Consider the following 27935-nt stretch of genomic DNA (forward strand, 5'->3'; position numbering starts at 1 on the left):
TTAATATATCCCATTATTACTAAGAATAAAGCTATGGTTGTGTCAGTGAATGTCTCCAGTTAAATCCTTCTGAATACAGCTTCAATTTCTGGCTTTCCAGTACTCATTTTCTTGCTATCTTTATCCATCATCACTCAATTATACTTTCATCTTTAAAATGGAGAACACAGATACATTTAGCATATTGTATGAATTCTAACACTGAAAATAAGAATAAAGATTATTGATTTTGAATGTTTAACTTTAAAATAAGAGGAAGGAAAAGTGGACATGACTTGGGTCAACTTGCATGTTTAAGAGTAAGGCTGTAGCAGTGGAAAGAAATCATACAGAATCACTTCCAAAGAATGGAACCAGATATGTATAGTCCCATTGACCTGGATTATAGTAGAGAGAGAAGCGGATGTGACCAACCATATGCAGATAGGCCAAGTGGGATGAGGGGTAGTAATATGCAAATGTCAAAGAGGTGACAGTGTTGGAGAGTATACATGAGGTTAAAATTGTAGGACAGTGGACTTTTTGTTCTTGGATGTAAGCATTGCTGGCTGAGCTGCCTTTTTGAATTGCTGCAGTAATGTGGTGTATTATATATGCCATAGTGCAGTTGGGGGTTCTGGCAATTTGACCCAGCATAGCTTTTTTAACAAAAAAAAGCTGTATATTTCCAAGTCATGACAATGATTGGTTTGGAAGAGAACTTGCAGGTCTTCCTATGTGTTTGAGATTATTTGTACTTCTAGCTGGTAGTGGTTATGGGGATCAAAACATGCAATCCAGGGAGCTTTGGTGAATTTCTGCAGTGGATCTTGTAGATGGTACACTGCTATTGAGCATTGGTTGCAGAGATATTGAACATTTGTGGTGTTGTGTCTGCACACATCAAAGTAGTGGAATATTCCAGATATCAGGTGAGTTACTCACTGCAGGATTTCTAGCTGCCAACTCCACCCTTAGAACAAGTCCAGTTTTGTTTCTGGTCAATGGTAACTCTTGGGATAGCAGTGGTGGAGGCTTCAGTGAGAGTAACTGGTCAAGAATGGTAGATTCTCTCTTGTTCAAAATGATCATGGTCTGATACTTTATAGTGCAAATATTACGAGTTGTCAGCCCAAACAGTGGTATTAGCTAAATCTTGCTACATTGGACATGAGCTGCTTCAAAATCTGAATCATGGAAGGTCACCGATGAACACTATCCTGAAGAACTTCTGTAGAATACTCTGGCATCAAAATGACAGACCCCCACCAACCACACCTGTCTTTTGTGTCATTAACCAGCATAATCAGTCTCTATAATAGGGATTCTTCACCTGCTTCAAGTCTTCCATGCAAAAAGTTTTTTTTTAAAATAATAGTTGCAGCTTTGCATTTGTGACTAATACCATCTTAACAAAGAACCAAAGTCTGTCAAATTTTTATTCTTGGATTACCACCAGTTGGGAGTAGTTAAACTATGTTGTCCCAGAGTTCAGGGGGAAAATAAACCAAACATCCAGAAACAGGACAAAGTTGTATTTAGCTCATTTATAACAATGTGTAGAAATAATGGATTTTAATGGGAGCCATTTTATTACATGGTAGAAAAAAATATTCAGCACAGCTGTTTAAAATTCAATAAACTCTAGACTACATTAATTCCTACTATTACAGTGGGAATGATGCTGTAATACCACATACAAGATTGCTATCAAAGCTTTATACATCCTCAGTAGAACTGAAATACATTAACTATGCAGACATGATGAGCATAGACAATTCAAAGTTTTAGTTTCTTTTTTCGGCCACGTCCGTCTGGTGCTCCATCTGATTTACGTTTCTGTGCCTGAAACAAAGGCATTAACAGCTCTGAATATTAAAAGTTGCACACTTAATTGTAGGTATATAACATGGTTAGTTTAAAATATTTAATAGATACAAAAAAGAGACACCACTGGATTTGTACCAATAAACATCCTTGTCAGCTTGTGTATAGAACACCCTAGGTTTCAGAGGGACATGTTATTACAATCATATTACAGAAGTTGGAGTACAGAGACTTGTGCTAATAATCTAGGTACTCAAATACTTTAAGAATTAAAAACAAAACATGCAAATCAACTAATATGAAATTCTTGGATTGTGGTTAAAAGCAAAATAGGTTTCCTTCCCTTAAGAGTAAGCCTACGATACAGAGGCTAGGCTCTGACATCGATTTGGTCAAGTACCTGCTTTCTAGCAATTTAGGCAATTGTATAAAAGAGTAAAGATGGGTAAAAACCAAGCATATAGTTTTACTTTTATAATTATAAAAGTTGAAAATTTTATAAAATTGAAGATAATACTCTTTACATTCTATCAAACTCGCTCTTCTATTGCTAGTTGCATATGGCAGAGCATCAACAGATAATTAATTAATAGAGCCAAGACAGCAACTGTTCTGCAGAACTAATGTCAACCAGTAACTTCATTCTACTGCTTGCATTTAGGCTACTCAGCCCAACCAGTCCATGACAGCATTTTCTCACCATACAAACTGTAAACAGGTTTTCCAACACCGCTCCTACATTCCTTTCAAAGCCTGTTCTTTCCAAAATCAGCTAGTAAAATTGAAGTGTTAGGAGTCAGATATGAGCTGTATTAGGAACATAGGAATAGGCCATCAGCCCTTCAAGCCAGTTGTGTCATTCAATGACATCAAGCCTGATATGATTTCCAATTCCATACACTTGCCTTTGGCGCGTATCTCTTTAAAAAAATCTCTCAAAATTAACTGAAGCATGCACTGCTAGTTGTGGGAGTGTTCCAAATGTCTTTGCAAGTAGAAGTGTTGCCTATCATCTCTCCTGAGCAGCTCTGGCCCTAATTCTCAAGCAACACCCCCTACTTTTAGAATCTTCAACAAATGGAAAAAAAATAGTTTATCTACCCTATCTTTTCCAGTTAATATCTTGGAAGACTTCAATCAGATCACCTCAATCTTTTAAATTCTAAAGGAAAACAAGCCTAATTCGTATGATCTCTCCGCATAACAACTCCTGAAGTCCAAGTTCTTGTAACAAAAACAGAAGTTGCTAGAAAAGCTCAGCAGGTCTGGCAGCACGTGTGAAGAAAAATCAGAGTTAACATTTTGGGACCAGTGACCCCTTTTCAGAAGAACTGAGTTCTAAGGAAGGGTCACCGGACCCGAAACATTAATTCGGATTTTTCTTCACAGATGCTGCCAGAGCAGCTGAGCTTTTCCAGCAACTTCTGTTTGTTCCTGATTTACAGCATTCATAGTTCTTGCAGTTTTTATTTAGTATAATTCTTATAAAATTACATTGTCCTGCCTCCAAGGCCAATATATCCTTTGTAAGGTATGGTACCCAGATCTGTTCAGTGGGATACTAATCAGTTTTGTACAAATGCTTAATAACTTTTGCATCTTTGTACTAAGGGGAGGTGATGAGCTAGGTGGTATTATCACTAAACTATTAATCAAGAAACTCAGCTAATTTTCCAGGGACCCGAGTTCAAATCCTGCTGTGGCTGAAGATGGAATTTGAATTCAATTAAACAAAAGTAAAAATCTGAAATTAAGAATCTACTGATGACTAAGAAACCATTGCCAATTGTTGGGAAAACCCCATCTGGCTCAGTGTTCTTGGGGGAAGGAAATCTAGCTCATTCACCTGGTCTGGCTTACACATGACTTGAGATCCACCGCAATGTGGTTGATTCTCAACTGCCCTCTGAAATAGCTTAGTAAGCCACTCAGTTCAAGGGCAGCTAGGGACAGGCAATGTGTGCAGGCCAGTCAGCTATGCCCACAAGTGACTATATTTTAAAAAGTCCTCTAGGTATAAAGATCAGCATTCCATTCATTTTCTTGATTATTTTCATAGAATCAGAGAATCCCTACAGTGTGGAAGCAGGACATTCGGCTAACTGAATCCACACCAACCCCCCAAAACAGCACCCCACCCAGACCCACCCCCTACCCTACTTCTGTAACCCTGCATTTCTCATGGCTAATCCATCTAGCCTGCACGTCCCTGGATAATATGGGCAATGTAGCATGGTCAATCCACCTAACTTACACAGCCGTGGTCTGTGGGAGAAACCGGAACACCATGTGGAAAAACATGCGTAAATTCCACACAGACAGTTGCCCGAGGCTGGAATTGATCCCGGGTGAGGCAGCAGTGCTAACCAATGTGCCACCCCTGTGCTGCTTCAATTTGTGACATTTTAAAGATCTATGCACCCGTATGCACAAATATTCAACCTAATGTTGCCTCTTCCACAGAAAGTAGTACCAGCAGAGCAAAGCAATCTCTGCAACTTAGCTACAGCTTCAGAAGGAAGCTGGGGGAGATAGGAAGTACAATTGGAGGGTATATTTCATGGTATTACACCTAAAAGAAGCTTAGCATAATGAATAAGAATGTTACCGATGTAGTTTTTGGTCCACGCTTTTTCCTTTCTGCTTTCTCTTTTTCTTCAAGTTCCAAGTTTTCTCTTTCTATTAGAGTGATTAAAGTATTACATCGTCTTTGCAGCTCCTAAATGTGAAGCAACAAATGCATGTAATTCTTTTTAAATGTTATAGTATGTTGATGGAATATTTAGATATATAAACAAACTATGACACTGACTAGAGCTGGAACAAATTTTTAAATAGGAAAATCTAGTTAGCCAAGTTGCAAGATGGTTACCATAGCAGTCCTTGATTTAAGAAACCAGTCAAATCTGAATTGTGGAGAGTTTCGAATGCATTGTCTAAGCTCATCGTAAACATTTTCTTTGTCGAACCCCAGCTTGTGTAACATGCAGATCAGAAATCGGTCTTCCTCTTCTGTGTAATTCTTCCCTTTATTTGTACCATATGCTATTCTCAATTGGTGGAAAGGTGCTTTGTAACGGCCAATCTGTTGGAGGATAGGAAAATATTACTGTAGGAAAAACAGCACAGCTAGACAGCAAACTGGTGTGTGAATTGTGATATGCACAACGTTTGACTATTATGTGCATTAAATGCACTTTTGTTTCTAGAACTGGAACATAGCTGAGCATTACCTTTGTGTCTAGTGCTTTCTTAATGCTGATCCTCCTCTGGATTCTAGCTTCTCCCCTTTCTATTTGTGCCATAATCTTCTCAATGTCTTGGAGTTCGTTACATCTTTCCCAGAACACAGCTAGAAGAAACAGTAGCCAGTAGAGAATCTCCAACAAGAGCAATCCATAATACAAGTGGTGCAGGTGATAAGAGCAAAACAACAGGAGAATGGATACTTTGCAAAACAAGGTCATAATCAGAAAAAGGCAGACAGACATAAACCTTGAAATAAAGGCTGAAAATCTTACCAGAATATTCAATCACTTCTTCTGGAATTTTCCCCTCTACTTCACGGGCAATGTTTTCAATGTCATCACGACCCCACTTCTCATTTGCTTTGATGAACTGATTAAAATCTCTTTTTGTCCAGCTGGTAAATCCCTGTCAAACATTACATTTGCTGTCAAATAGACACACAACTACACAAGACAGCAACAAGCAACAGAAGATGGTAGGAAACTGCAGATTCTGCACAACCAAGTAATGGGGCACATAGTTAGAACTTGTTATACATTTTTTAAAAAGTCAACATTTTTGTGTTTGATATAAAAATTGCATTTCTGAAACACTGGTGCCCTCTAGGTATCCAAGGAGAGTTTCAGGAAATTTGAGAGAAATTATTTAAATAATATGATCTATTTTACTGATGTTAACTAAACAATAAATACTAGCAAGATACCAGAAGAACTCCTCTTTCTCCTTAAATACTGCCATGGGATCACTGGCTTCTGACAGGGCGGATGAAAAATCTATTTAATATCTTATCCACAAAATAGCAGCTACAACAAACATAGGAGCCTGGATTCTGTACTCAAGCAAAGTTGACTCAGGAGCAAAAGTGCACCAAGGATAACTTCCTTCCATAATGAAAAAGGGTCAAATTCTTCCGTTTACAATTAAACAGAATTGAAAGTTAGAGCTGAATATACATGCAAATATTATTGTCACAATGGTCATGTACTAAAACATTAACTTGCAAAAACTTCCAGGGAAGAAATATCAGAATCTTAACATGTAATATATAACCACTGCTTTGGAGATTCACCAAAACAGGAAACCATTAACTTCAACTGCAGTGGAGCCTTCACTTTCATAAAAAACAGGTAAAATGATCAAAGATACTAATGACTTCTAACAAAAGCCAAACTGACCTGAAATATTAACTTATTTTTCTCACTGATAGTGTCAGATGACTTGCATCATTTTTAACTTTGTTTTTTTTTAATCTAATGTATTTGATTTGATTTGATTGAAGTAAATAATACCATGTTTACCAAGGGTGTGTTAATATCACAGAATGTACAGCACAGAAATAGGTCATTCCAACCCTTCTCCACCAGAACAACAACCTATTACTTCCTTCTTCCACATGGGCTCATCTTACCTGAACACATTAGTACCAGAACTGCTGACAAGGTGTAGATCTGGATGAACACAGCAGGCCAAGCAACATCAGAGGAGCAGGAAAGCTGACGTTTCGGGTCTAGACCCTTCTTCAGAAATGCTAGGGTCTAGACCCAAAACGTCAGCTTTCCTGCTCCTCTGATGCTGCTTGGTCTGCTGTGTTCATCCAGCTCTACGCCTTGTTGTCTCAGATTCTCCAGCATCGGCAGTTCCTACTATCTCAGTACCAGAACTGCTCCTGTGGTACAGTGCCACATCCTAACCATTGCACAAATAAAAGTGCTTCTGTGGTTGCTGACTTGCTTGTCAAGCTGGTAAGTTTGTTCACAAACGTTTCATCACCACGCTAGGTAACATCATCAGTGCGGCTCTGGTGAAATGTCAGTGTTCTGCTTGCTTTTTGTGTGTCTTGGTTTGTTGGAGTAGGTGGCATCACTTCTGGAATTGATGCCTCCAACTCCATCAAACCAAGACACAAACAGCAAGCGGGACAGAACACGATGCTTCACCGGAGGCACATTGATGATGAAACATTTGTGAACAAACTTACCAGCTTGATAAGCAAGTCAACAACCCAAACTACAAATCTGAAAAACCTTGAAAAGTGCTTCTTCTGAATTTTCTACTGGAATTAACATGTCTCAGTTATGGCCTCTCCCAAAATCTAGTCCATTTTATCAAACCCTCTCAGAATCTGAAAGGCTTTTATCAAGTCATTTTCAGTTTTCTCTTTGATAAAGAAAACAAGCTCTAAACCTGTTCAATCATACTTGATAAAATACAAGAACTAAACTCCAGTGGCTTCATAAGCTCTTGATAATAACAAATACCAGAACCATGCACAGCTGTATTCTTAGGTTTCACTCGCAAGTTCTGCTGGAGATTTCCCTGTACTCAGAAATAGCAATGTTACCTGTGTTAACAGTTTCTCCTTTTCTTCAAGCTCATCATCATTCAGAGGTTCAGCTTCATCAATTTTGCACTGCTCTCCTTTCTGTACTTGAGCTGAGTTTGGTAGATCAGGGTTACGTGGTACCTAGAGTGAAATTCATATTTTTTATTTGATGCATTGGCTCAATGCTCCCTCACCCTTGGCTAACCAACCAACCAACTCAATTACATTAAAAATACACCGCTGGACATTCATTAGATGAAGACCGAACAACCAATGGCTAATGTTCCAACAGCAAATTCACCATGCCTCTTAAGGCACATTGATGATTAGAAAATCCAGAGACGCAACATTGAAATAGGCCATACAACATTTACATCATGGCAAACAGTTCCAAAAACATTTGCCCATCAAGTTGTTATCCCTCATCTTAATCCAGCTATCCAATCTGGCGTTCATATTTCCTGTCTCAACCATTAACCCCAGAAGTAAATGCCACTGCTTCAAATCAGTGTTTTCCACAAACTTCATGCACTTTATTTCGCATCTTAAGAAAAATATCACAGCTTAACATCTTTTAATATTCTGTTTATACTTTTTCATGAGCAAAGAACCAGCAAAGTGCTTGCGTGGGGAAATTCGGGCAAACACTGAAAGAGGAGAGGAAACCAAAGGATCAGACACATCAGTTCAATACTGTGTACCTCCCAGCGTCCCTTTATAGAAATGCAGTGGATGTTGTTGGCTCAAAGGCACACATGCAAATAAAAACTGATAGTTTTCCAGTCACTGGTGTCTTGGTGTTAGAGGTCAATGACTGCTTTCATCACTCTATGTTTGAATATTAATACTAGTACAAAATCTGGAGAGTTCATTCTAGTTAATTCACAAATACCAACTTTCAGATAATGAACACTTCACCTTGTAACCAATGGTTTTTCTGTAATACAGGATTTCTTTCTCTAGCAGTTCAAACAATCGAGGAGGAAAGAACTGGAAGTCCTGAATATTGGGCTGTTTTGGTGGACGAGGAGCCTAGGAAAACAAAAAGCACAAAGCTAAATACTTACAAGCAATGTCAGATCCACATGAGAACATAAAACGCACAAGATGTTTCTGTTCACCTTCATTTATATAAGTTAAGAAATTTAACCTAACTAAGCTGCGTCTGAATTTGGAGAACACTTTAGATGTCGTTTATTTCAAATATAAGCCTTAATAAGACCAGCAGCTGTTCCCCTAATTCTTTTGTGTTCAGAATAAAAGGGATAACTGATTATAGAGTATTCCCTCAGGTGGAAACAATGGCCTAATGGTGTTATCACTAAACCATTAAATCCAGTGACCCTGGTAATGATCTGGGGACCCAGGATCAAATTCCACCATAACAGTTGGAGAAGTTTGGATTTAGAGTTTAATGATGACCATGAAACCACTGTTGATAGTCAGAAAAGCAATCTGGTTCACTAATGTTATTCAGGGAAGGAAATCTGCCATCATTACCTGGTCTGGCCTACATGTGATTCCAGACGCACAGTAATCTGGTTGATTCTTAACTGCCTGCTGGGCAATTAGGGATGACCCTTGCCTAGCCAGCAATGCCCATATCCCATGAATAAATCAAAAAAATTCTCAGGTCAAGATTAAAAAAGAACTGTGCACTCCGTTCAACTGCATGCTAATACAAGATAGTATTCACACTGATCTTCTGATAAATCATCAATAATTGCTGAAATACAAGTATTGTAAAATTCTTTCAGTTGAAATGGTATTAAAGTCCAAACTGGTTACTAAACGTTGGGGGAATGAAAGCATCTCATTGTAAAGACTCGATCCAAACTTACTTTGGGTGCTTTGGGCTCACTGACACGAAGGGCCTCTCGGAAATAGGCGTCAACAGCGTAGTTTGCTTTACGTTCTCGTTTGGGGGGTTCAATCCATTCAGTTAGAGCCAACTATGGATAAAATGACTAGTTAGTGTTTAGTAAACTGGTTTTAAAAAAAAAATATATATATCTATATCAACCTAAATATCCAGCCAAAACCAAACTTACCTTTTGCTTCTCTCTATAGTCCTCACCCTCAAAGTTGTACACACTGACCTCCGTTTCCATTGTGAAGTTTCTAAGTGAACTTTCACCCATATGTGAAAGCTTTTCTGTCAGCTCAGCTGTCTGTAGACAAAACAGACAAACAGGATTGTCAGAGTTTGAATGGTAACTGTTGTTAATAGATACAACTTCACAGGATGCTGTCCTTCTACATTTCACGGAGGGGCGTGCTAAAGAAAATCCAACATCCAGAAAAACGCACGCGTTTAAAATTCACAAGTTTACAAGGTTGGAATAATCAGCAATGATATCTCAAATGGGTTTACAAGGTGTGTCTCACATATGTGGCATTGGATCATAACCAACACGAAATTGGGAACAGCATCACATTTAAAACTAAGTTGTCTAAATAATGTAATTTTAATTTAGCTTTCAGAATACTAATTACTATTACATTGAAAGCTATTTCCAAGAGATGTGAAGTGTGTATAAATACTGCAAAATTATTTGCAGAATAGAAAAAAAAAATTGACGTAAAAGGTCCACGATAACCACTTCAGACGAGACATTTGCGCTTTAATAACTGCCAGCTGAACATTTTACATTAGTGTGGCAAAACTGATGCAATGGTCCCAACTTCACAAAGATTTGTGAACTCACTTTGCAAAAAAAAACTCTTTTTAACAGCTTACCACAAATGCAATGACTAAGATAATCATCTTGCCACAATATACCCAATTTAAAAAGGTGAATTTAAGAGTCTCTTCATTCCAATTACTTAAACTTAAGCCCTCCTCTCTTGACCCCAAGTCAATTGTACAAATGCTGAAAAAGACTGCACAAAACGATCACACTACAATCCCTTGAATGTAATCTGCTTTTGATACTAAGTTTGCAGAACTTTATAAAGATCCAGGTTACATGATACCTACTGTACTCAAACTACCAGCTCAGTAAGACCAGTATTGAACAAGTGACTCAGGAGACAGCAGCACTGAATGAGCTGAACAAAGGGTTTTCCCCATTCCGGTCATATTACTTTTACCTTTCTTTCACCCCTTTCTAATATAGCGTCAATATCTTCATCTGTAATGTCGCTCTCTTTAGAAGCGAACACATGGGTAGCACCGTGACGAATCATCTGCAGCATTTCATCTTTCCCCAGTTTGTTGAGATTCTGATCGACCAACCTTCCTAAAAGAATTCAGTTCCACAATTAAAGACATAAGGCTATAAAAATAAAGCAGAAACTACTGAACTCATTTGCTGTGGAGTGCACATTCATTGACTGTTCATATCCTATTGCGTGGTAGAGGAGGAGGTTTGGACATATTTTTCTTTAGGAGGTTGTGAAATTGCATTAAGACTATTTCACAAAACAGTAGGAATTTGTACTAGATGGCAACTTCAGGTTCCTTTGGGCGGTAGGTAGGTCACTATTTGTATAATAAAGCAGAACAAAATAGAGCTTTATTGCTCTCTAAACACATTTAACTTTGACATGTTTTGAACATTAGAAATTGAACAGCAGTGACATAATAGAAAATTTTCAATTGGATATCAGTGCCATACCTCTGAGAATCTAAGAGCGTGAGCTGAAATTGTGGAAAGAAAGCTATGGTTCACTTGCATTTCATCTAAACGTAATACATTTCAATGCTTTGAGACATAACTGGACAACTGTTCTATCGTTCCCTGTGCAATTTCCACACCACCAAAATACCCACCTTGCTGAATTACAATAGAGTCCAGTCTAAGTTTCATTTCAGCACGTTCTACTATTCTTTCCTCTACAGTGTTGTCAGTTATAAATCGGAAGACTCTGACTACTTTTGTTTGACCAATTCTGTGGGCTCGATCCTAAAAAACAATGTTACAAGTTAGTTAGCAGATTCACATGACCAAGCAATAACTTTATTTCTATGTATACAGTTGTAAAAATAGCACATTAATGTACTTTATGGCAAACAGCCTCTTTAATTATAGAAACAAAAACCCTTCAATCCTAATAAACAAGTTAGCTTTGTAGAGGTATCAGATAAAGCAATTTCCAGATATCTCCATCCTGATCAGTAAAAAACAAACGTACAACAGCATAGGCCCATCTCCTAAAATTTTTAATTCTCTCCAATTACCCAGTTATTACTAGGAATTGATGTGCCAGTGAAAACCAAGTCAAAAAGCAGCACCTGTATTTAAATATTTGTCCTTGGGTGCATTTATTAAAGTACATAGCAGGTGGGTCTATGAAGTTTAAGGAAAAAAAAGAGAGCATTTAGCAGCTTGTCAGTTCATTTCAGTGTGGAATAAGGGTCAGCCACTATGCTTGTGCAGTGTGGAAAGACATTGGTGAATCACTTGGACAACTGGTGGCCAGGCCCCCTTACAGTTGCTGCCAGCCAGGACTTTTATATTAATTTAAACTTCATGATTTGAATGGGATTTGAATCCCCAAAGCCCTTGCATACAAGGAGAAATGAAAGTGCTCAAGTGAAATCAGTGGCTTGCTTGTTCTATGGAAAACAGAAGGTACATCCTTGCATTTACACCAAAACATTACCACAACAAAATGCTGCTTTATTAGCACACTCAGATTACACACGATATCCAGATCGATGATAGAAGACTTACAATTCACAAATTTTGCTCAGTAACCTACCATAGCCTGCAGGTCAACCTGAGGGTTCCAGTCAGAGTCATACAGAATTACTACATCTGCTGTAGCTAGGTTTATACCAAGACCCCCAGCACGTGTGCTTAACATGAAGATAAACTTGGAGCTCCCAGGAGTATTAAAAGCAGAAATAGAATCCTGAAGGAAATAAAGACAAAACTTAAAGCGGAAGTGTACAAATAATCAAGAGCAAATCTTGCTACAAGTTGCTGTGGATTTCCATTCTCAAAAGAGCTAGATTCAAAGTGTTTGAAAAGCTAGTCAGTTTTGAAACTCAAATACGGAATTATTATAGGAGACAACACGACTCTGATCAACAGACCCACCCCACCCCCCAAGTTTAAGGAGTGAGAATTTTCAGAAGACCAACATTAGCTTCAAAAGCACAGGGTAAAAAACATACTTGTCTCTCCTCATGTGGGGTTTGTCCATCTAGTCTACAATACTCATAGTTTCTCCACATACAATAATCTTCCAAGATATCCAGCACCCTGGTCATTTGGCTGAAGATCAACACACGAGAACCTATGAAATTGAAGATTATATGTCAGAGTAATCTACTAGTCAATAGTTAAGATAACAGATATAAAATGCTTCAAAACTATACTCTTTCTAAAGTGCAAAATGAAAATCAAACCCCTCCAACTGTGAGAAAATACACAGTTTATAGTAATTTAATAAGCTAGTCTCAAAACAGGAATCATAAATTAACACAGCTCCTAGTTTCTATTTCAAGCAACATGTACTGTCCATGATCTTTGAAGTAAAGTTAGAAGGGCTTTAAATTCTAGCCCAGTTTCAGAAATACACACAAAGCACATAATTACTTCATTCACCAATATGTTAACCCCCTATTTTAATGGCATTAAATCAGTCAGCTTTTTAGGAACCCTCCAGGCATCAATGACATGCAACAGGACAATCACCTTGAAGCTTACAAAACTTTGAAATTTCATTCTCTGGTTATATGTTTCCTTCCAAATTAAACATCTTGCTATCTTAAATGTCACCCACATCCTTCTTCATTTTAAATCTGTTTGTTTGATAAACCTTCTGTTCCTTCAGCAAAGAAAAACTATGCAGCTACTCAAACCTTCTTGAACAGTTTCTTTTAAACTTTTTTCAATGCAATTACATTTATTTCAATAAAGTGACTAAAACTGGAAGTAATTTCAGAAGCAGACATGGTGAATGACGTCTTTAAACCTGTACAATAAACACGGTGGGTGTTGGGAAATCTGAAATAGAAATGAATACAGCTAATATTCAGCAAATCTAGCAACGAGAGAAGTTGAAAGAAAATGCATACTCGTAATCCTGTTCCTCTCTACTACAAATGTTGTAAAACCAACAGATTATTTCCAGCCCTGTTTTCAATTCATTACAACCCATAGTGACTTTTAATCCAAAACAGTGTGCAATTTGCCACCACGGTATCACCAGTAACCATTCTCAAATTCTTAGTAGCCATTGCCTGTTTTTACCCTTGCAGACTATCAATGCCATATATTATGGGTCCCTTTCATTTCCCTGCAATTCATCGCTTAATGGTTCATTTTTGAACATTCACCCTGCAGCATAAGCACAGTGGTGTTCTGAAGCCTGACAAAAATATTGTCATATGACTTGGAATATGACCAGGACTGTTGTTACAGTTGATCCCAAGTAGCTTACACTCCACTGGGTGACTTGATAAATGGGCTACCTCTTTCTCCTGACCTGAAGAGTCCAAATTAATTTGGTCTTTCATTCAATTTTGGGTAATCCACATGCTCTTTGAATTATCAATTACACTTGAATCCAGTCACAAAGGTTTGCAATATTTAATGCCAATCCAATTCTCAATTCATTGAGATTGTGTCATGTATTTCACAAGCCATATCTTTATTATTACCTCAATTTTATTGAACACATTTTCAAAATTCAATCATCAGCTACTGGGGTATCCTTGTATTTTAACTGAGCCAACTCACTCAAGTAATCTTCTTTTCAAATCCTATTCTGTCTAAAATCATTTGCAATAAATACTGGCATTGGTAATTAATTTACGTAATCCTTTGGAATATTTTCATTCCATTTCTGTTACACTATACTTTGTCAATTGTAAATTTGTGCTTCATGCTTCTGGCATGTTGGAACCACATTTGTCGTCTCTGGTCTCAATACTCTATAGTGTCTTAGCCTGAATGGCTCAGAGCCAGACAATTTTTACCGCTACAGAAAGGGAAAAGGAGCCTTAAAAACAGGGCTGCAGTTGACCTTGTTCCTTCACTTTTGGCAGCAGTTTGTCCAATACCACCATTTTTCCACTGTTAACTACCAAGTGAGTGTCAGTAGTGTAAGGTGGGCCAGGTTCAGCTCCATCAAACAGATAGGGGTGGTTGCAGCACTTGCGTAGTTGCATCAGTATATTCAATAAACGCATTTTGTCCATTTTCCCTGAGGAATTCAGGATGTCAATATCCTTCATTAATATCCTGGTGTACCTGTGAGCAAGCCAGAATCAAAACTGGTCAGACATATTTGAAGATAAATTACTTTGTGTAACTTAGCCGAAAAGGTGATTATTACCCAACATTATTGCATTGCTCTATAGATCAAAGCCTAGAAACACCACCCCACTAGCACATTTAAACAGGGTGCTCGATCTAGACTCAGATGCAAACCCAGAAAAGGTCTTCGCTCTTTGAAAGGAAGTACGATCCATTAACTACTGGGGATAGAGGAATCTGATGTCCAGGGTTTTATGCGAGGAAGAAAATCTCACTTTACATGCCAGAATGGGAGCATTTAAGAGATAGATACACCAACAAAACCAATGTGAAGTACCTTTGACAACGCAGCACAGAAACAAGTCCTCTGGATTAATAATTCAATGCCTCGGTATGATCCACGTAATCCTCCTCCTACTTTTATCTAACCCAAATTAACATATCCTTTTATTCCTGTCCCTTGTGTTTTGGTGGCCTTCCCTAAAATGCATTCATTCTATTCATCTCAACTGCTCCCTGCAATACAGAAATCACTCTCCCATTTTGTGAAGTTTTTTCTAAATTCTTATTAGATTTTTTTTGGCAGCTCTCTAGTTTGCCACAGAAACAGTGTAGTTTTAAACAACATTACTGACTTTTCCTTGATCTATTAGACAGATATCACTAATATGAATTTTGAGCAAATGCCCCAGTGGTATTTCATCAGGTTTCAGGAGGATTGTGTTCAGCCAAGTGGACTTTTTTTTTAAAAATAAAAAATTGGGTGGAAAATAAAAGACGAGAAAAGAAAGCTTGGAAATGAGAGCAAGATTTTAAAACACTGCAGTAGTCATGTGTCTAGCAACAGTCCAGTATAAATCTAACGGTAATCTAATTTTCTTTGAATTAGAGCAACAGTCATTCAAGTGACTGAGACATGTTAGATTCTCAAGCACAAAGCCATGCAGATTATAAGGAAGCAAAACCATTCATAGTATCAAGTCAATATTTGATAGCATAGTGCCTTGGTTAAATCAATGTTATTTTCTTAGTTGTACAAATGCTCTAACTGATGTTTAGAGTGCAGTCCCAAGTTCAATAAACTATTGCAAGATTATGCCATGCTAAACAATGTGGCATATTAACATTCACATATCGTATACTCACCATTCCCGCTGCATTTTGCTAAGGCCTACATACATTTTAACTTCCTTTTTCGGTGGTAGGCTCTTCTCTACCTCAGCTTTAATACGTCGGAGGAGGAAAGGCCGCAACACCTAAATCAGGTTAGAATACATGCTGTTTACTCACTGGTGGTGCCCATGGAAGTTAAGCAAAAGAATGCAGCTACCAAAAGGCATATTTTGTGGACTGAAGCAGAGGTTCAAAATAAAAATGAAGTTTGAACATCTGCAGAGCCACAGTGAAATTCAGATTAAAAAATACTTCCAACAGACAGGTTAGATACAATTACCGTTCCTGCTAGGTCATAGGATCTGAAGCAGAGCAAATCCACATTTTGTGATGCAGAGTTGGTGTCAATAACAGTTGAAATTAAATCAATCTTAAATTGTTAAATCACAAAATCAACCACCCAAACACAGACGATCAAAATCTTGATCAAATCAGATTGTATGCAGTGCCTTAAAAGGCGGACAGAGGTAAAGAAACTGAAGACAGAATCCCTGAGCTGTGGGGCTTAAAACAGCTGAAGGTTGACCAGTGACATGAAAATGGCTCAAATTTCAAGGGTGCAGAGATTGGAGAGTTATAAAGAGAGTTAGGGATAGGGAAGGCTAAGCTGACTGAAGGATTTGAAGATAAGGATGAGAATATTAATTGTTTAGGCATTAGCAGACCAAAAAGGTGATCAGTGAGCATAGGCCAGGCAGGGTTTGATGCGTACTAACAGTTTTGGATGAGATCAAACTTATGTGGTGCAAAGTGGAAAGAGAGATTAGTGATAACAAAGACATCAAACAGTAATGGGCAAAAGAAAACAATAGTGGCCTTGGGAGACAAGAGAACATGAAGGCAGAAATTCAGCTCATGGTCAATTAGGTTGTGATGGTTCCAAACAGTCTGGTTAAGCCTGACCAGAGAGGGAGATGTAACGGAAAGGTTAGAGAATAAAATTTGCAGTGTCCACAAAAGAGCAACTTTGAACATCTTTCTCAAACCCCACATTTTGGCTACTGAAAGAGTGAATACAGCAGGAAGAAAAAGACTCAATAGTTATTAATCAAGTTATTTTACTTCCCTTTTCTTGTATCTCCACAGAAGAGAAAATAAGTCCTGACATCTGAAACTAGATATTTCAAATCAACCTATTCAGAGATAGTTATACACCTTTGGAACAGGTGAGTCTCAAACCCGGCCCTCTGTCTTCCGAAGCAAGGACACGACTACTGACCATTTCAAACTAAATATGCTTCCTGATTAGTAATCAGTTCTGGAAATCCAACAACAAAAATGCATTTATTTGGATAACTCACAAAGGATCAGAAATCCGGACATGGAGATGTTAATGGGTCTTATTACTAAATTTGGTTGAGTGTTCAATAGATGGAGATTGAACAAAATAGTTTTATGAGTAGATGATGTTTTAAAAAAAACACTTCCCTTTACTACATTTAATACCCGAAGAGATTCAGATCTGGGTAGAGAACGTCTACTCAATCCTTAACATCCATAACAGCTGCATACATCAGCCAAAAAGTAATTATCTATTTGCACTTACACCAACTTTGAAATTGCCTATAATGGCACTTTAAATGCCGTGCTTATTTCAGGCAGCAATTAACGTGCACTGAATGAAAGAACAAGTACGTAACACCTTGTTAATGTTTAATGAGCTTTTAAATCGGAGTCATTCAGAACAGAAACAGACCCTTTGGGTCGAACCAGCCCATGCCTTAAACACTTCTTATCCCTTCCAAGTAGTTGGACTGAAATGGGACAACACTAGGCACAAGATCCAAGACTCAGAAAACCTATTCTCGTTGAGTTTTAGTAAAGACACTTCACTGCAGCAATCATAGATTATGGTTAAATTATGTTTGCACGATTGTGTTTGCAAGTAGTGGTGAGTGTATTAATTTTATTTGTCTTTTATTAAGTTTATTAGGCAAATTAATTTGCACTTTGTACAATAACTCAATTTAAACAAAGCAAGGATATGGTATCATATTTTGTTGAATCTTGCTGTTACTTCAAAATAGCCTCATTCCCACTCATAGTACTCTACATATATTAGACAAATATTATTTTCAGAATAATGATTCTAATGACAATGGGGCTTAAATTATACTAACACCTTAATAATTCACCAGCAACAAACTGAAGGAATAGACTTACCATATGCAACCTTTCAACTAGTTTCTGGTCTCCAAAGCAATTATTTGTGTCAAACCAAGAATCAAAGTCCTGCAAAAGACAAAGAGCATGTTTTGGTGTTTCTAATCTGTTAAATTTGATTATACATGTTGATTCAATTAACCTCAAAATGTGATAGTCTCAAATAAAACTGGTTATTAGAAGCACAAGAACAGCAACAAATACAAGTAGCACCCAAATTAGGTTGTTCACAAATAGTTTATCATAAAATGGAGACATACAGCTCCTAACTTTTACCGTTCACTTTCTTCTGGTAGGCAGGCAAATGGTTTGACAAGGAAAGCATTCAAACTTTATTCTTTAGATTGTTAGAGATGGAAGTAGGCAAACACGACTGAACTCAACCTGCCACTTAACTATTGTTGAAACCCTCAACCAATGCCTCTATTACCACTGGATGTGACAATTCCGATGCTCTGTGTTTCCCCAAGTTCTATAAACAAGCTAATTTGAAGGGTCTAGGCCCGAAACGTCAGCCTTTCTGCTCCTATGATGCTGCTTGGCCTGCTGTGTTCATCCAGCTCTGCACCTTGTTGTCTCGGATTCTCCAGCATCTGCAGTTCCTACTATCTCTAATTCAAAACCCTGCTACTCAAATCCTAACTTGCGCCAAGACCTGTTTACTAATCACCGTGAGCAATGATCTAAATTGGCACCTATTTGGAAACGCGCCAGTTTCAAAATTCCCAAACTTGTTTTCCTAAAACTTCCATTGTCTCTTAGAGATTCTCCTCACGGCAAGCCTCCTTAATGCCTACAGCATTGCCTCCATTCGCTGAGATGCATGCTCCTCCAATTTTAGTCTTTTGCACTGGATTTTAGTTGCCCCATTATTACCAAGGCATCTCCAACCTCTGGAATTCCCTTCCTGGACTGCTCCCTCCTCAAAAACAGTTACCGTTTCGGGTCTGGTGACCCTTCCTCAGAACCAACTTGCTCTTAATGTAATTTTTGTTCATGACACAAGATGGCAGAGTTGTTCAAGTGGTCAACTGAGGAAACATCAAACAGATTCAATATGCTTCAAGGCTGGTGATATACAGACTGTTAAATATTCATGACAGTAGTGTCTGGTGAGGACTAGATACTACCAGTTTGACTTTATACTTTTTTTTCTGTAGATGGTGAATATGATCCTTAGGGAATTTGGAACTGGTTACCTAGCTTTGTGCAATGCAAGGAATCCCATCTCACAATACCTCTCAATTGAGACAGACAGCTTAACTTTACATTGATGGGACAAAAAGCTGTAGAATTCCTTGTACAAGAAAGTTTCAGATAGATCCTTAACATAAACTAATATTGCAGTCACTGACAATTTACTTTCCTTGTACTTACAGCAGATGAATTGAAGACATCTGGGAGAAGGAAGTTAAGCAGAGCCCAAAGTTCATGCAGATTATTCTGAAGTGGTGTACCCGTGAGTAACAGCCGATTTGTTGTTTTGAATTCTCTCACTATTTCAGATAGCTGCAAATTTAGCATATTAAAAACCTTACTGCATAAGTTACAAATTTAAATTATACCATCACGCTAAATTCAGAGTGAATTTAAAATATCATTGAACTATTTGAATTTGTTTGTAAGAGTGACTTTGATGCATTCGTAGAGCAACATACCAAAAGTCAAATGCCATGCATTTGGAAGCTGAAGCAAATTAAAATTAGCTTTATTGTCACATGTACTCAAATGAGTACAGTGAAAAGTTTATATGCCGCAACTGACAGTGCCATCTTAGGAACCACAGTACCTAGGTATCACTTCTTTAGCTACAAAATCTTAGAAAATAGAGAAATAAATCCAGCAACACTACAATAATACTGCAAATGGTCATCCGTAAACTTGAAAATAAGAGAATATAGTATGGGCACTTCCTAGATCCTCCACTGATTCTTTTTCTTCAAATCACAGCAACAGTGAGCATGGAAAAGTGAAAGCTCGTTAAAACATCTTTAAAAAAAGAAATCTCATGAACACAAGAGGAATAGTGGTGCATTTCTACTTCACAAAACAACTAAACCAGAGACCCAGATTAATGTTTTAGGGACAAGGGTTCAAATCCCAGCCTGGCAAATGATGCAGTCAATATATCTGGAAATAAAGCAAGCCAGTCACAGTAATAGTGACATGAAACTATCAATGACTGTTGCAAAAATCTTGCCAAGAAAGAATCAAGAAAAATTATTAAAAGCCTGAAAAGGCAGGACTAATCTTTGACCCCCTCTCTTTACTAGCTTCAAAGCTCAGGGAAAAACCAGCAAGTTTCAGAATCCAACAAAAATTCATTCAGCAATGTTGTTCCCAGAAACCCAGAAAGAGGTGGGAAGAAGAAAGTAAGTGAACATGTTGTGTGAGAGCAAAAAAAAGCAACAGTGATTGGGGGAGTGGTGGTGAGTGAGTGAGTGAGGAGGAGAGGAGAGAAACTTACCTTAGATTTTTCATTTTTGATCCTATGGGCTTCATCTATAACCAAATACCTCCAATTAAACTTTTTGAAAACAGATTTCTCCCGGATCAGCATTTCATACGACGTCACACAAACGTCCCACTCTCCAGGAAGGAGTACATCTCTGATGAAGGCAGCCTGATAATGTAAAGCGAGTTAGGTTTCAACTGCCTGAACACCAGATAATCATTTTTCCAGCAACACAAATACAGTGGAAACTGGTCTTGTGGAAATTAAATAACCCAATTTAATGGGAATAAAACATTAACTTATTAAATAATAGTATAATTCTCCCTTAATGTGACAGTGAGCAATAAACTACAACATATTTGGGCATTTTTACTCACGAGATTGAGGCAAATTTCTGATTTTATACATGCATAAAAAAGCAGGTTATGTTAGCTAGTCTTGAGGTACTGCGAGGGCTGACGTTAACAAATGGTAACAGATCAACTTTCGTTCTGCAAACATATTTTGAGGGAGGTGAACACAAGTCAATGCAACACAGAACCAAGAAAGCAAAAGATATGATCAATGTCAAAGAATAATAACCCAAAGCAAGATTTCAATGGAGGTTTTCAAATTTTGCATTAAAATTGCCCCAAGTTTTAAATGTCCTTTAGTTGTTGTAGTTTTATTACACAAAGTGTTTGGTTAGATGTAGCAAAAATGTTGTTACTTATTTGGGGAATCAAGAGAAAAATCAGAACTATGCTGAAAAGGTTGAATGGTCTGTATTCAGTTAAAAAAAAGACTGCTGGAAAAACCTCTTCGCCGCCTAAATGTACTGATTTTCTTGATACTGTCTGATAGATACTGGATACCTTTCAATTCCTCGCCAAAGCAGCTATTCTTCTCCAGTCTTCTTTGAAAATTCTAGCAGACCATTTAATTTGTATTCAGCAAGTGTGACAGGATGAGAGGACAGCAACCAGCTCTAAGAATTCTGGATAATTTTTCCAATACAGGGTACCAAGGTATTTGCACATTGGGGTTAGCCAAAACATATCAGCTGATCCATCTACCACTGCACAACATACTAGCACAAATGGGCAGCACTCAACAATTAAACTCCAGACATTACTTGTGTTGTCCAATAGTATTTTTAGGAAAATAAAACTCAGTTCCTTACCCTTTGATCCTTGTCACCTATTAGACAAATGGCACGAAGAGTCGGTATCCACCTCTTGAATTCAAGCATCCAATTGTGCAGTGTGGATTTAGGGACTAGAACCATGTGAGGTCCAGGAATGTTTCTGTAATGTTTCATGTACCCAAGGAGAGCAATAGTTTGCAAAGTCTTCCCAAGACCCTGTTGAATGAAGTACAGAGTTAAGCCTCTTGTAAGCTATCAGTGCTTTTCAATCCGAGTCGCCTTAAGGCATTTCTGAATATCATAGTGAAATAAACCATTCAGCCCATCAAACATATTCTGCCATTTAATCAGATCATGATTTATCTACATCTTAACTCCTTTCCTCGCCTTGGCTCCACATCTTAGTAATCAACGCCCCTTAATCTCAAATACCTTAAATGAACAACTGTTTTTCCTACAATCCAAAATATACATACCATCTCATCTGCCAAGATTCCATTGATGCCATTCTCATATAGAGAAATCAACCAATTCAATCCACGGATCTGATAGTCTCGGAGTTTTCCTCCTTTAATATCTGTGGAAGAGATCCCAAACATTTAGAGTCTGAAATCGCTGTAAAGGTTTGTAGAGAACAGAGTTAAGTGGATATGAAACCATAGCATGACCAAAAAGAAAAGTATTACTATATCAGGAACCATTTAACTGAAAGCACCTTGACAGCTTGAGACAACAAAAAGCAAGCAGCTCAATCAAACTGGTATCAGGGTCTCAACGTTTGCATTCAGACGCAGACTCCAAATCAAAGATGGCATATTTCACAGACTACAGCCACTCTATAGCAGCTAATTATAGCAGCTAATTAAACAAGGCCAAATAATACAGAGACAAACAGTCAAACAGAGTACAAAACTTCATATAGGTAGGCAACTGTAGGATTAGGGGTGAAAACAGGGTGGCCAGGGAGGGGATGATGTTAAGGAAAACCAGTTTACTGAACTGTGGGTAGTACCAAACAATTATTTATTGTTACTGCAGGGATTTTTTTTTTAAATGTTACAGTTGGAGAAACATCTTCAGGCGAGAACCAGATAATTATGCTCACCATTTCATAGGATAAAGAAAGTGGTCATATCTGATGCTCATAAAAAGCAGAGCAGTGCTTGCAATCAGTATAATTATTTCGTTTTCCTTACTAAAACAATAGCTCAATTCAATGTGGCCTGGACTAAGATAAAGACTTCATCCTTTTATTGGCTACTAGGGTCCCATGAAAAATAATTTGAAGCAGTTTCAAGTTGGGTCCCTGTGAGCACAGAGCTATACAAAACATGTCAAAGGCCATTGTAATGACAGTTATTTTATACCTGCATTAAGATGATCTTTCAACATCACCCAGCATTTCAACTGTGCTGGACTTGACATCAAAATGCACGAAAATTGACAAAATCCAGTTGAGAGTTCAAAGACACTAAAATGTAAGTTAGGCTAAATTGAGTCAGTGCGCCCATTGTCATTCACACTGTTCTATCTTAGGCTATCAAGTATAGCAAATTAAGTTGGGAGAACAAGAGGTGTTGTTCATAATTTGAAAACCTAAATTACAGCAGCCCCAAATGACAAGTATAGATTTGACTATATTAATAAACTGAATACTGCAAATCAATGAATGGTGACTAAAAGTATGAAAGCAACTGGAAAAACAGTGAAAAGTCTGAACTACATTAACTCATGTATGAAATAATGAATAAAATGGCTTTACATACATGATGGGGATTCTTCAAACCTTGTGCAGACATTGGTTGTCTTGCTATTTTCTGACAGTAATTCTTCATCCTCTTCCTGTTCTGTACGGCGATGCCGATAGCTAAGGATTAAAAGTGAATTGTTTGGTGCAAGGAGTTACTATTATTTGCCAATCTGAGTTAAGTATCACTGTAGCTAATTTCAAAACTAGTCATGTCAGAATAAACAATAGATTTGCGCACTGACTTTGTTATCAGGTTTAGCACATGTATGATGTGTTACAGAATTAAAACTCAGTTTCAATTGCAGGTGGTCAGTTTTAATTTAAAGCTGACTTCAAATCTCAATTCTGAAATCTGTTATCATTCAAACACTTGCATCCTTCCAAGGCCATTATGTGCAGGGTATATTAGTACTTCATAAAATAAATGTAGGATAAAATGTTAATGCAATAGATCATTCAACTGACATGTTTCATTTAATAAATGAATCTCACTTGTGACGATTTTCAGAACCGTAGGCTTTTAATGCAAGGTTAATAGAAACTTGAAATCAATTCTAAAAAATTGTATGATGTTTTACACCAGGGACAACGATACTACTTCTACAACTTGAGTTAATGGTGTAGACCAGAGAGCCTCTGGTACCTGTTCAGACACTCAATTAGATCATACCTATTCTAGACCACAACTCCATTTATCTGCTATTGCTTTCCATCACTTAAAAATAATTATTGATCTCAGTTCAGAAAACTGAAGGGCTGTGGGGGATTTCCATAATCCCCCCCATAAGATGAAACCCCTCGGTCTGGATTCACCCAAAAGAAATTGTTCTCTGTACTGAGCATACTAAACTCCCCAGACATATTAAATGCCTCAAATAGGTAACCTTACAACCCTTTCTCAAAAGGTATGCAAAACAAATCTATGTAACCTGTTTCTGTAGCTTAACATGAAACCCAGGTATAATCTTGATGCATCTGTACTGTAACTCCTCACAAGGCCAACATAACTTTTTGTTTTTGAGTCTGGTGCACAGAAACAAAGACAGCATTCTATGGGGGTTTGACCAAGGCTCGATAGAACTTCCATATTTTTGCATTCCAATCCCTGTGAGACAAGGTCAGCTTTCTTTTAGGCCCCAATTACTTCTTGTAACCATGCAACAATATTGAGAGTGATTTGTATACATGCACAGCCAAACTCCTCTTGCTCTTCTACAGGAAATGATCTCTCTTGTCGAAAACACTCTGGCTCCATGGAGAGCATCACTGTAGTGGTGAAATGTTGGAAGATGTTGGCAAAGCCAAGTTTGTCCCAGCATTTCTCATTTTCATCAAATAGTATTGGTGGCAGGCCATAATTTGCACACAATTACCACAAGCATGATGGCCATTTAAATGATCAGCCACCTCCACCGAAATGGGATTCTGCAATCCCTGGTGTCAGGACCCTAGTGTTTAGATTACAAAAAATTTGCTTTACTTGATGTAAGTGCATTTCAGAACTGACATGCCCCTTTGGATACAATCCAAACAGTGGTGGAGGTCAGGGATTTTTCCTGAGACTTCATGCTGGATACCAAATGACATGGAGAGAAGGGCATAGGATGGCGGTTTGGGGTTGGTACAGTTGACATAGTTGGCCTAGGAGCTATAAAGGGCCATGGGTATAATTTGTGGCATGAGGACACAAGAGGTATGATGGCTAATGGGATATGGGCAAAGACTTGCCTAGGAATTATGACAAGCCATAATGATGGATACTGTATCATAAGGTGGTACTGATGGTGTATGAAGTGTGGGGGATTGAAGGGAACTGAGCAGGAGGAATGTTTTATCTGTTTCTAGAACTTTCACCGCAGTGCTAGAGCTTTGATGCAGATTTTCCACCAAGTCCGTCTCAGAAACTGGCAGCATCTTAGGATCTCATCGGGCCTCCTGATCCAATTCAACACCAGACCCACAACCACATCAAAAGTTGAAGATTGGTGACCATTTTTAAATGCCAGGTTCACAGAACTGAATTTCCACCACTTCTGCGCACCTGACAAGGTAACAAAAATCAGGAGCTCAAACTTGTCTTACTTCGAACTCTGAGATAGTAAGAACTGCCGATGCTGGAGTCAGAGATAACACCGTGTGGAGCTGGAGGAGCACAGCAGGCCAGGCAGCATCTGAGGGGCAGGAAAGCTGACGTTTCAGGTCGGGAGCCTTCTTCAGAAATGGGGGAGGGGGAAGGGAGCTCTGAAATAAAGAGAGAGAGAGGAGGGGTGGGGCCAGGGAAGGTAGGTGGGATGATGGGGGAGTGCAGGTAGGCAGTGGTGGGGATTGGTCAGTGAGGTGGGAGGAGCGGATAGGTGGGAGAGAAGACAGACAGGTCAAGGAGGCGGGAATGAGAGGGAGGGTTGGTCATGGGATGAGGCCGGGGAGGTGGGGAGATTTTGAAATTAGTAAAGTCCACATTGAGACTTTAGGGCTCCCAAGGCCGGGTGGCATCGTTGTGACACTGGAGGCGGCCCAGGATGGGGAACTCACTTCCCCATATTGAACTCCATCAGACAGTTTTACCCATTCAATGATCTGTGTCACTTTGCAACTTCATTATGTAATTCCCACAACTCGTGGTTGCTCCTAAGTTGGTCTCTCATGAAAACGTGGACTAAGAAATAATGTAGTATCTAAGGTATTGAAAGGCTCCAAAATCTCAAGACTAAATAAAAAAATTATTTCCATTATTCTATTTTAATCAACTATTAACAATCTTTTGGCTTTGGAACATGAGGAATGTTTTCCAACTTGAAATCGCATAGAACTGACATGAAGAATTCAAAAACACATTGCCTGTAATATATCTTACTCTCCAACCGAAAGAAGTGTCTGTTTCTCATCTTTCTTTATGCGAGGACGCCCAGGTTTCATCTTTAAAGGTGAGGTTGGAGTCTTCTGTGCAGCAGGTTGGATAAAGTGGGCAAAAAGTTCAGTCTGTTGCAGCAGATAATCAAATCTATTTGCCCTGTCTGCTTTCTGTAAAGCAAAAAGAAAAAAAAATGTTCAGTGAGGAATAGAGAAAAAAAGTGACACCACAATGTGCAAACATTTTTCAATTAATTTATGCTGAATAGTAAGTTTTCCTTAAAGGGGAGATGCAGAGTTACTATTAATAAAAGCTAACAGATGTCTTTGGAAAACTCAGTATTTTTATTAGTAAACTGATTTGCATTCTCCTTGTATTATTTTGCAAATTGGACCATTATATAACATTTGTGGAAGGGGGAAGCAGGGCAAGAAAAAACCCACTTTTTTTCTATTCCCAGTGTAACCAAGATTGCATTGTGATATTAAATTCAACAATGCTCTCTTCAAACATTAGCTATGTTTCGAAAAGCCAAAGCCTGTGCAAATTATATTAGCTTCTCTTTACTTAAAAAAAGCTGCATAAAGTAGTCATATTTTTAATCTGTATTATGGCCATTGCACTTTACTGAATATATGCCTAAAGACATATTTCTTTTCGACCACAACAGGATAATAGACAAGTTCAATACATACATCAAGTAGGGCAGCCTCAAATTTAGCAGTTTTCACGATTAATTCACTATGGAACTGTTGAAAGCATATGTTAGTGGAATGTTTTGCAAAATGAAACTAGAAGTTACTAGAGAGAAAGAGTAACTTAGTAGTTAATGTCTGAAGGTAATAGTAATAACTTATCCTCCGCTGTCTCAAAAATAGTTGCTTAATCACTAATAAACTTTATTTGATACTATTTCCAAAGGTTTGCAGGCATTACCATTCTCCCAAAATTGCCTATTTGCTCAGAGGATACAGCAACACCAAAGTAATTACCCAAAGCCGGTCCTTTCATTTGCAAGGCACAAATCAGGAGTGTGATGGAATGCCCTCCACTTGCCAGCATGAGCATAATTCCAACAACACTCAAGAAGCTCAACATCACCAAGGGCAAAGCTGCCCACTTGATTACTGCTTCAGTCACCTCCAGTGCAGAGATGCTGCAGTGTGAAGCATCTTCATGACACACTGCAGCAAGTTGCCAAACCTCCTTCAACAGCACCTTCCCATGAACAAAATAAAACTGGTCCTTGTTTTTGTGCAAGATAAGCGGCATTGTTTCTCTGAAACAAATGGAAGGGGCAGTCAGTTTTTGGACACTTGCAATGATTCTTACATTAGGCAGTGTTTGACAAGATTTAATAGAATTATTGTTATAGAGGACTCTCCTGCCAGGGGCATTGACAGGAGATTCTGTGGCAGTGAGCATAAATTCAGAATGGTTTGCTGCTTTCCTGGTGCTAGGGTTAAGGACGCCTCTTAACGTTTCAAGCATATTGTTAAAGGTGAGATTGAACAGACAGAAATTATTGTACACATTGGTAAGAATGACATTTTTACGGAAAAGAGTAAAGCAGTACAGAGTGAATTTAAGAGGTTATGGAGAAGATTAAAAAGTAGAATAGTGAAAGTAGTAATTTTTGGTTTACTCCCAACGCCCAACTCAAATGAGAGAAGGAACAAAAGGTTAAAGGAGATAAATCAATGGTTGAAGAGCTGGTGTATTGATCAGGGATTCAGGTTTTTGGACAATTAGAATGTCTCCAGGGATAGAATAGACCTGTTCAAAAAGGATGGGTCTAACCTAACCTGGAAAGGGACCAATATCT

General features: G+C 38.2%; 1 protein-coding gene across 1 annotated transcript in view; it reads right to left on the reverse strand.

Annotated features, from left to right (window-relative positions):
- Positions 1-1539: 1539 nt before the first annotated feature.
- Positions 1540-27935, reverse strand: part of smarca5 (SWI/SNF related, matrix associated, actin dependent regulator of chromatin, subfamily a, member 5) — a 33567-nt gene continuing 7171 nt past the window's right edge. Inside the window, exons 3-24 of the mRNA XM_020533953.2 lie at positions 26114-26280; positions 23276-23376; positions 21986-22086; positions 21546-21725; positions 20396-20551; positions 19306-19437; positions 17929-17997; positions 15739-15848; positions 14360-14586; positions 12504-12625; positions 12086-12238; positions 11154-11286; positions 10472-10620; positions 9430-9549; positions 9220-9330; positions 8297-8410; positions 7397-7519; positions 5328-5460; positions 5040-5158; positions 4679-4891; positions 4415-4525; positions 1540-1824 (exon numbers count right to left, since the gene is read on the reverse strand). Of these exons, the coding sequence (XP_020389542.1) occupies positions 1759-1824; positions 4415-4525; positions 4679-4891; positions 5040-5158; positions 5328-5460; positions 7397-7519; positions 8297-8410; positions 9220-9330; positions 9430-9549; positions 10472-10620; positions 11154-11286; positions 12086-12238; positions 12504-12625; positions 14360-14586; positions 15739-15848; positions 17929-17997; positions 19306-19437; positions 20396-20551; positions 21546-21725; positions 21986-22086; positions 23276-23376; positions 26114-26280 (2910 nt within the window). The 3' untranslated portion in view covers positions 1540-1758. The remainder of the gene's footprint in view (positions 1825-4414; positions 4526-4678; positions 4892-5039; positions 5159-5327; positions 5461-7396; positions 7520-8296; positions 8411-9219; positions 9331-9429; positions 9550-10471; positions 10621-11153; positions 11287-12085; positions 12239-12503; positions 12626-14359; positions 14587-15738; positions 15849-17928; positions 17998-19305; positions 19438-20395; positions 20552-21545; positions 21726-21985; positions 22087-23275; positions 23377-26113; positions 26281-27935) is intronic.

This window comes from Rhincodon typus, chromosome 1 (assembly GCF_021869965.1).
Source record: "Rhincodon typus isolate 14 chromosome 1, sRhiTyp1.1, whole genome shotgun sequence".
NCBI lineage: Eukaryota > Metazoa > Chordata > Chondrichthyes > Orectolobiformes > Rhincodontidae > Rhincodon > Rhincodon typus.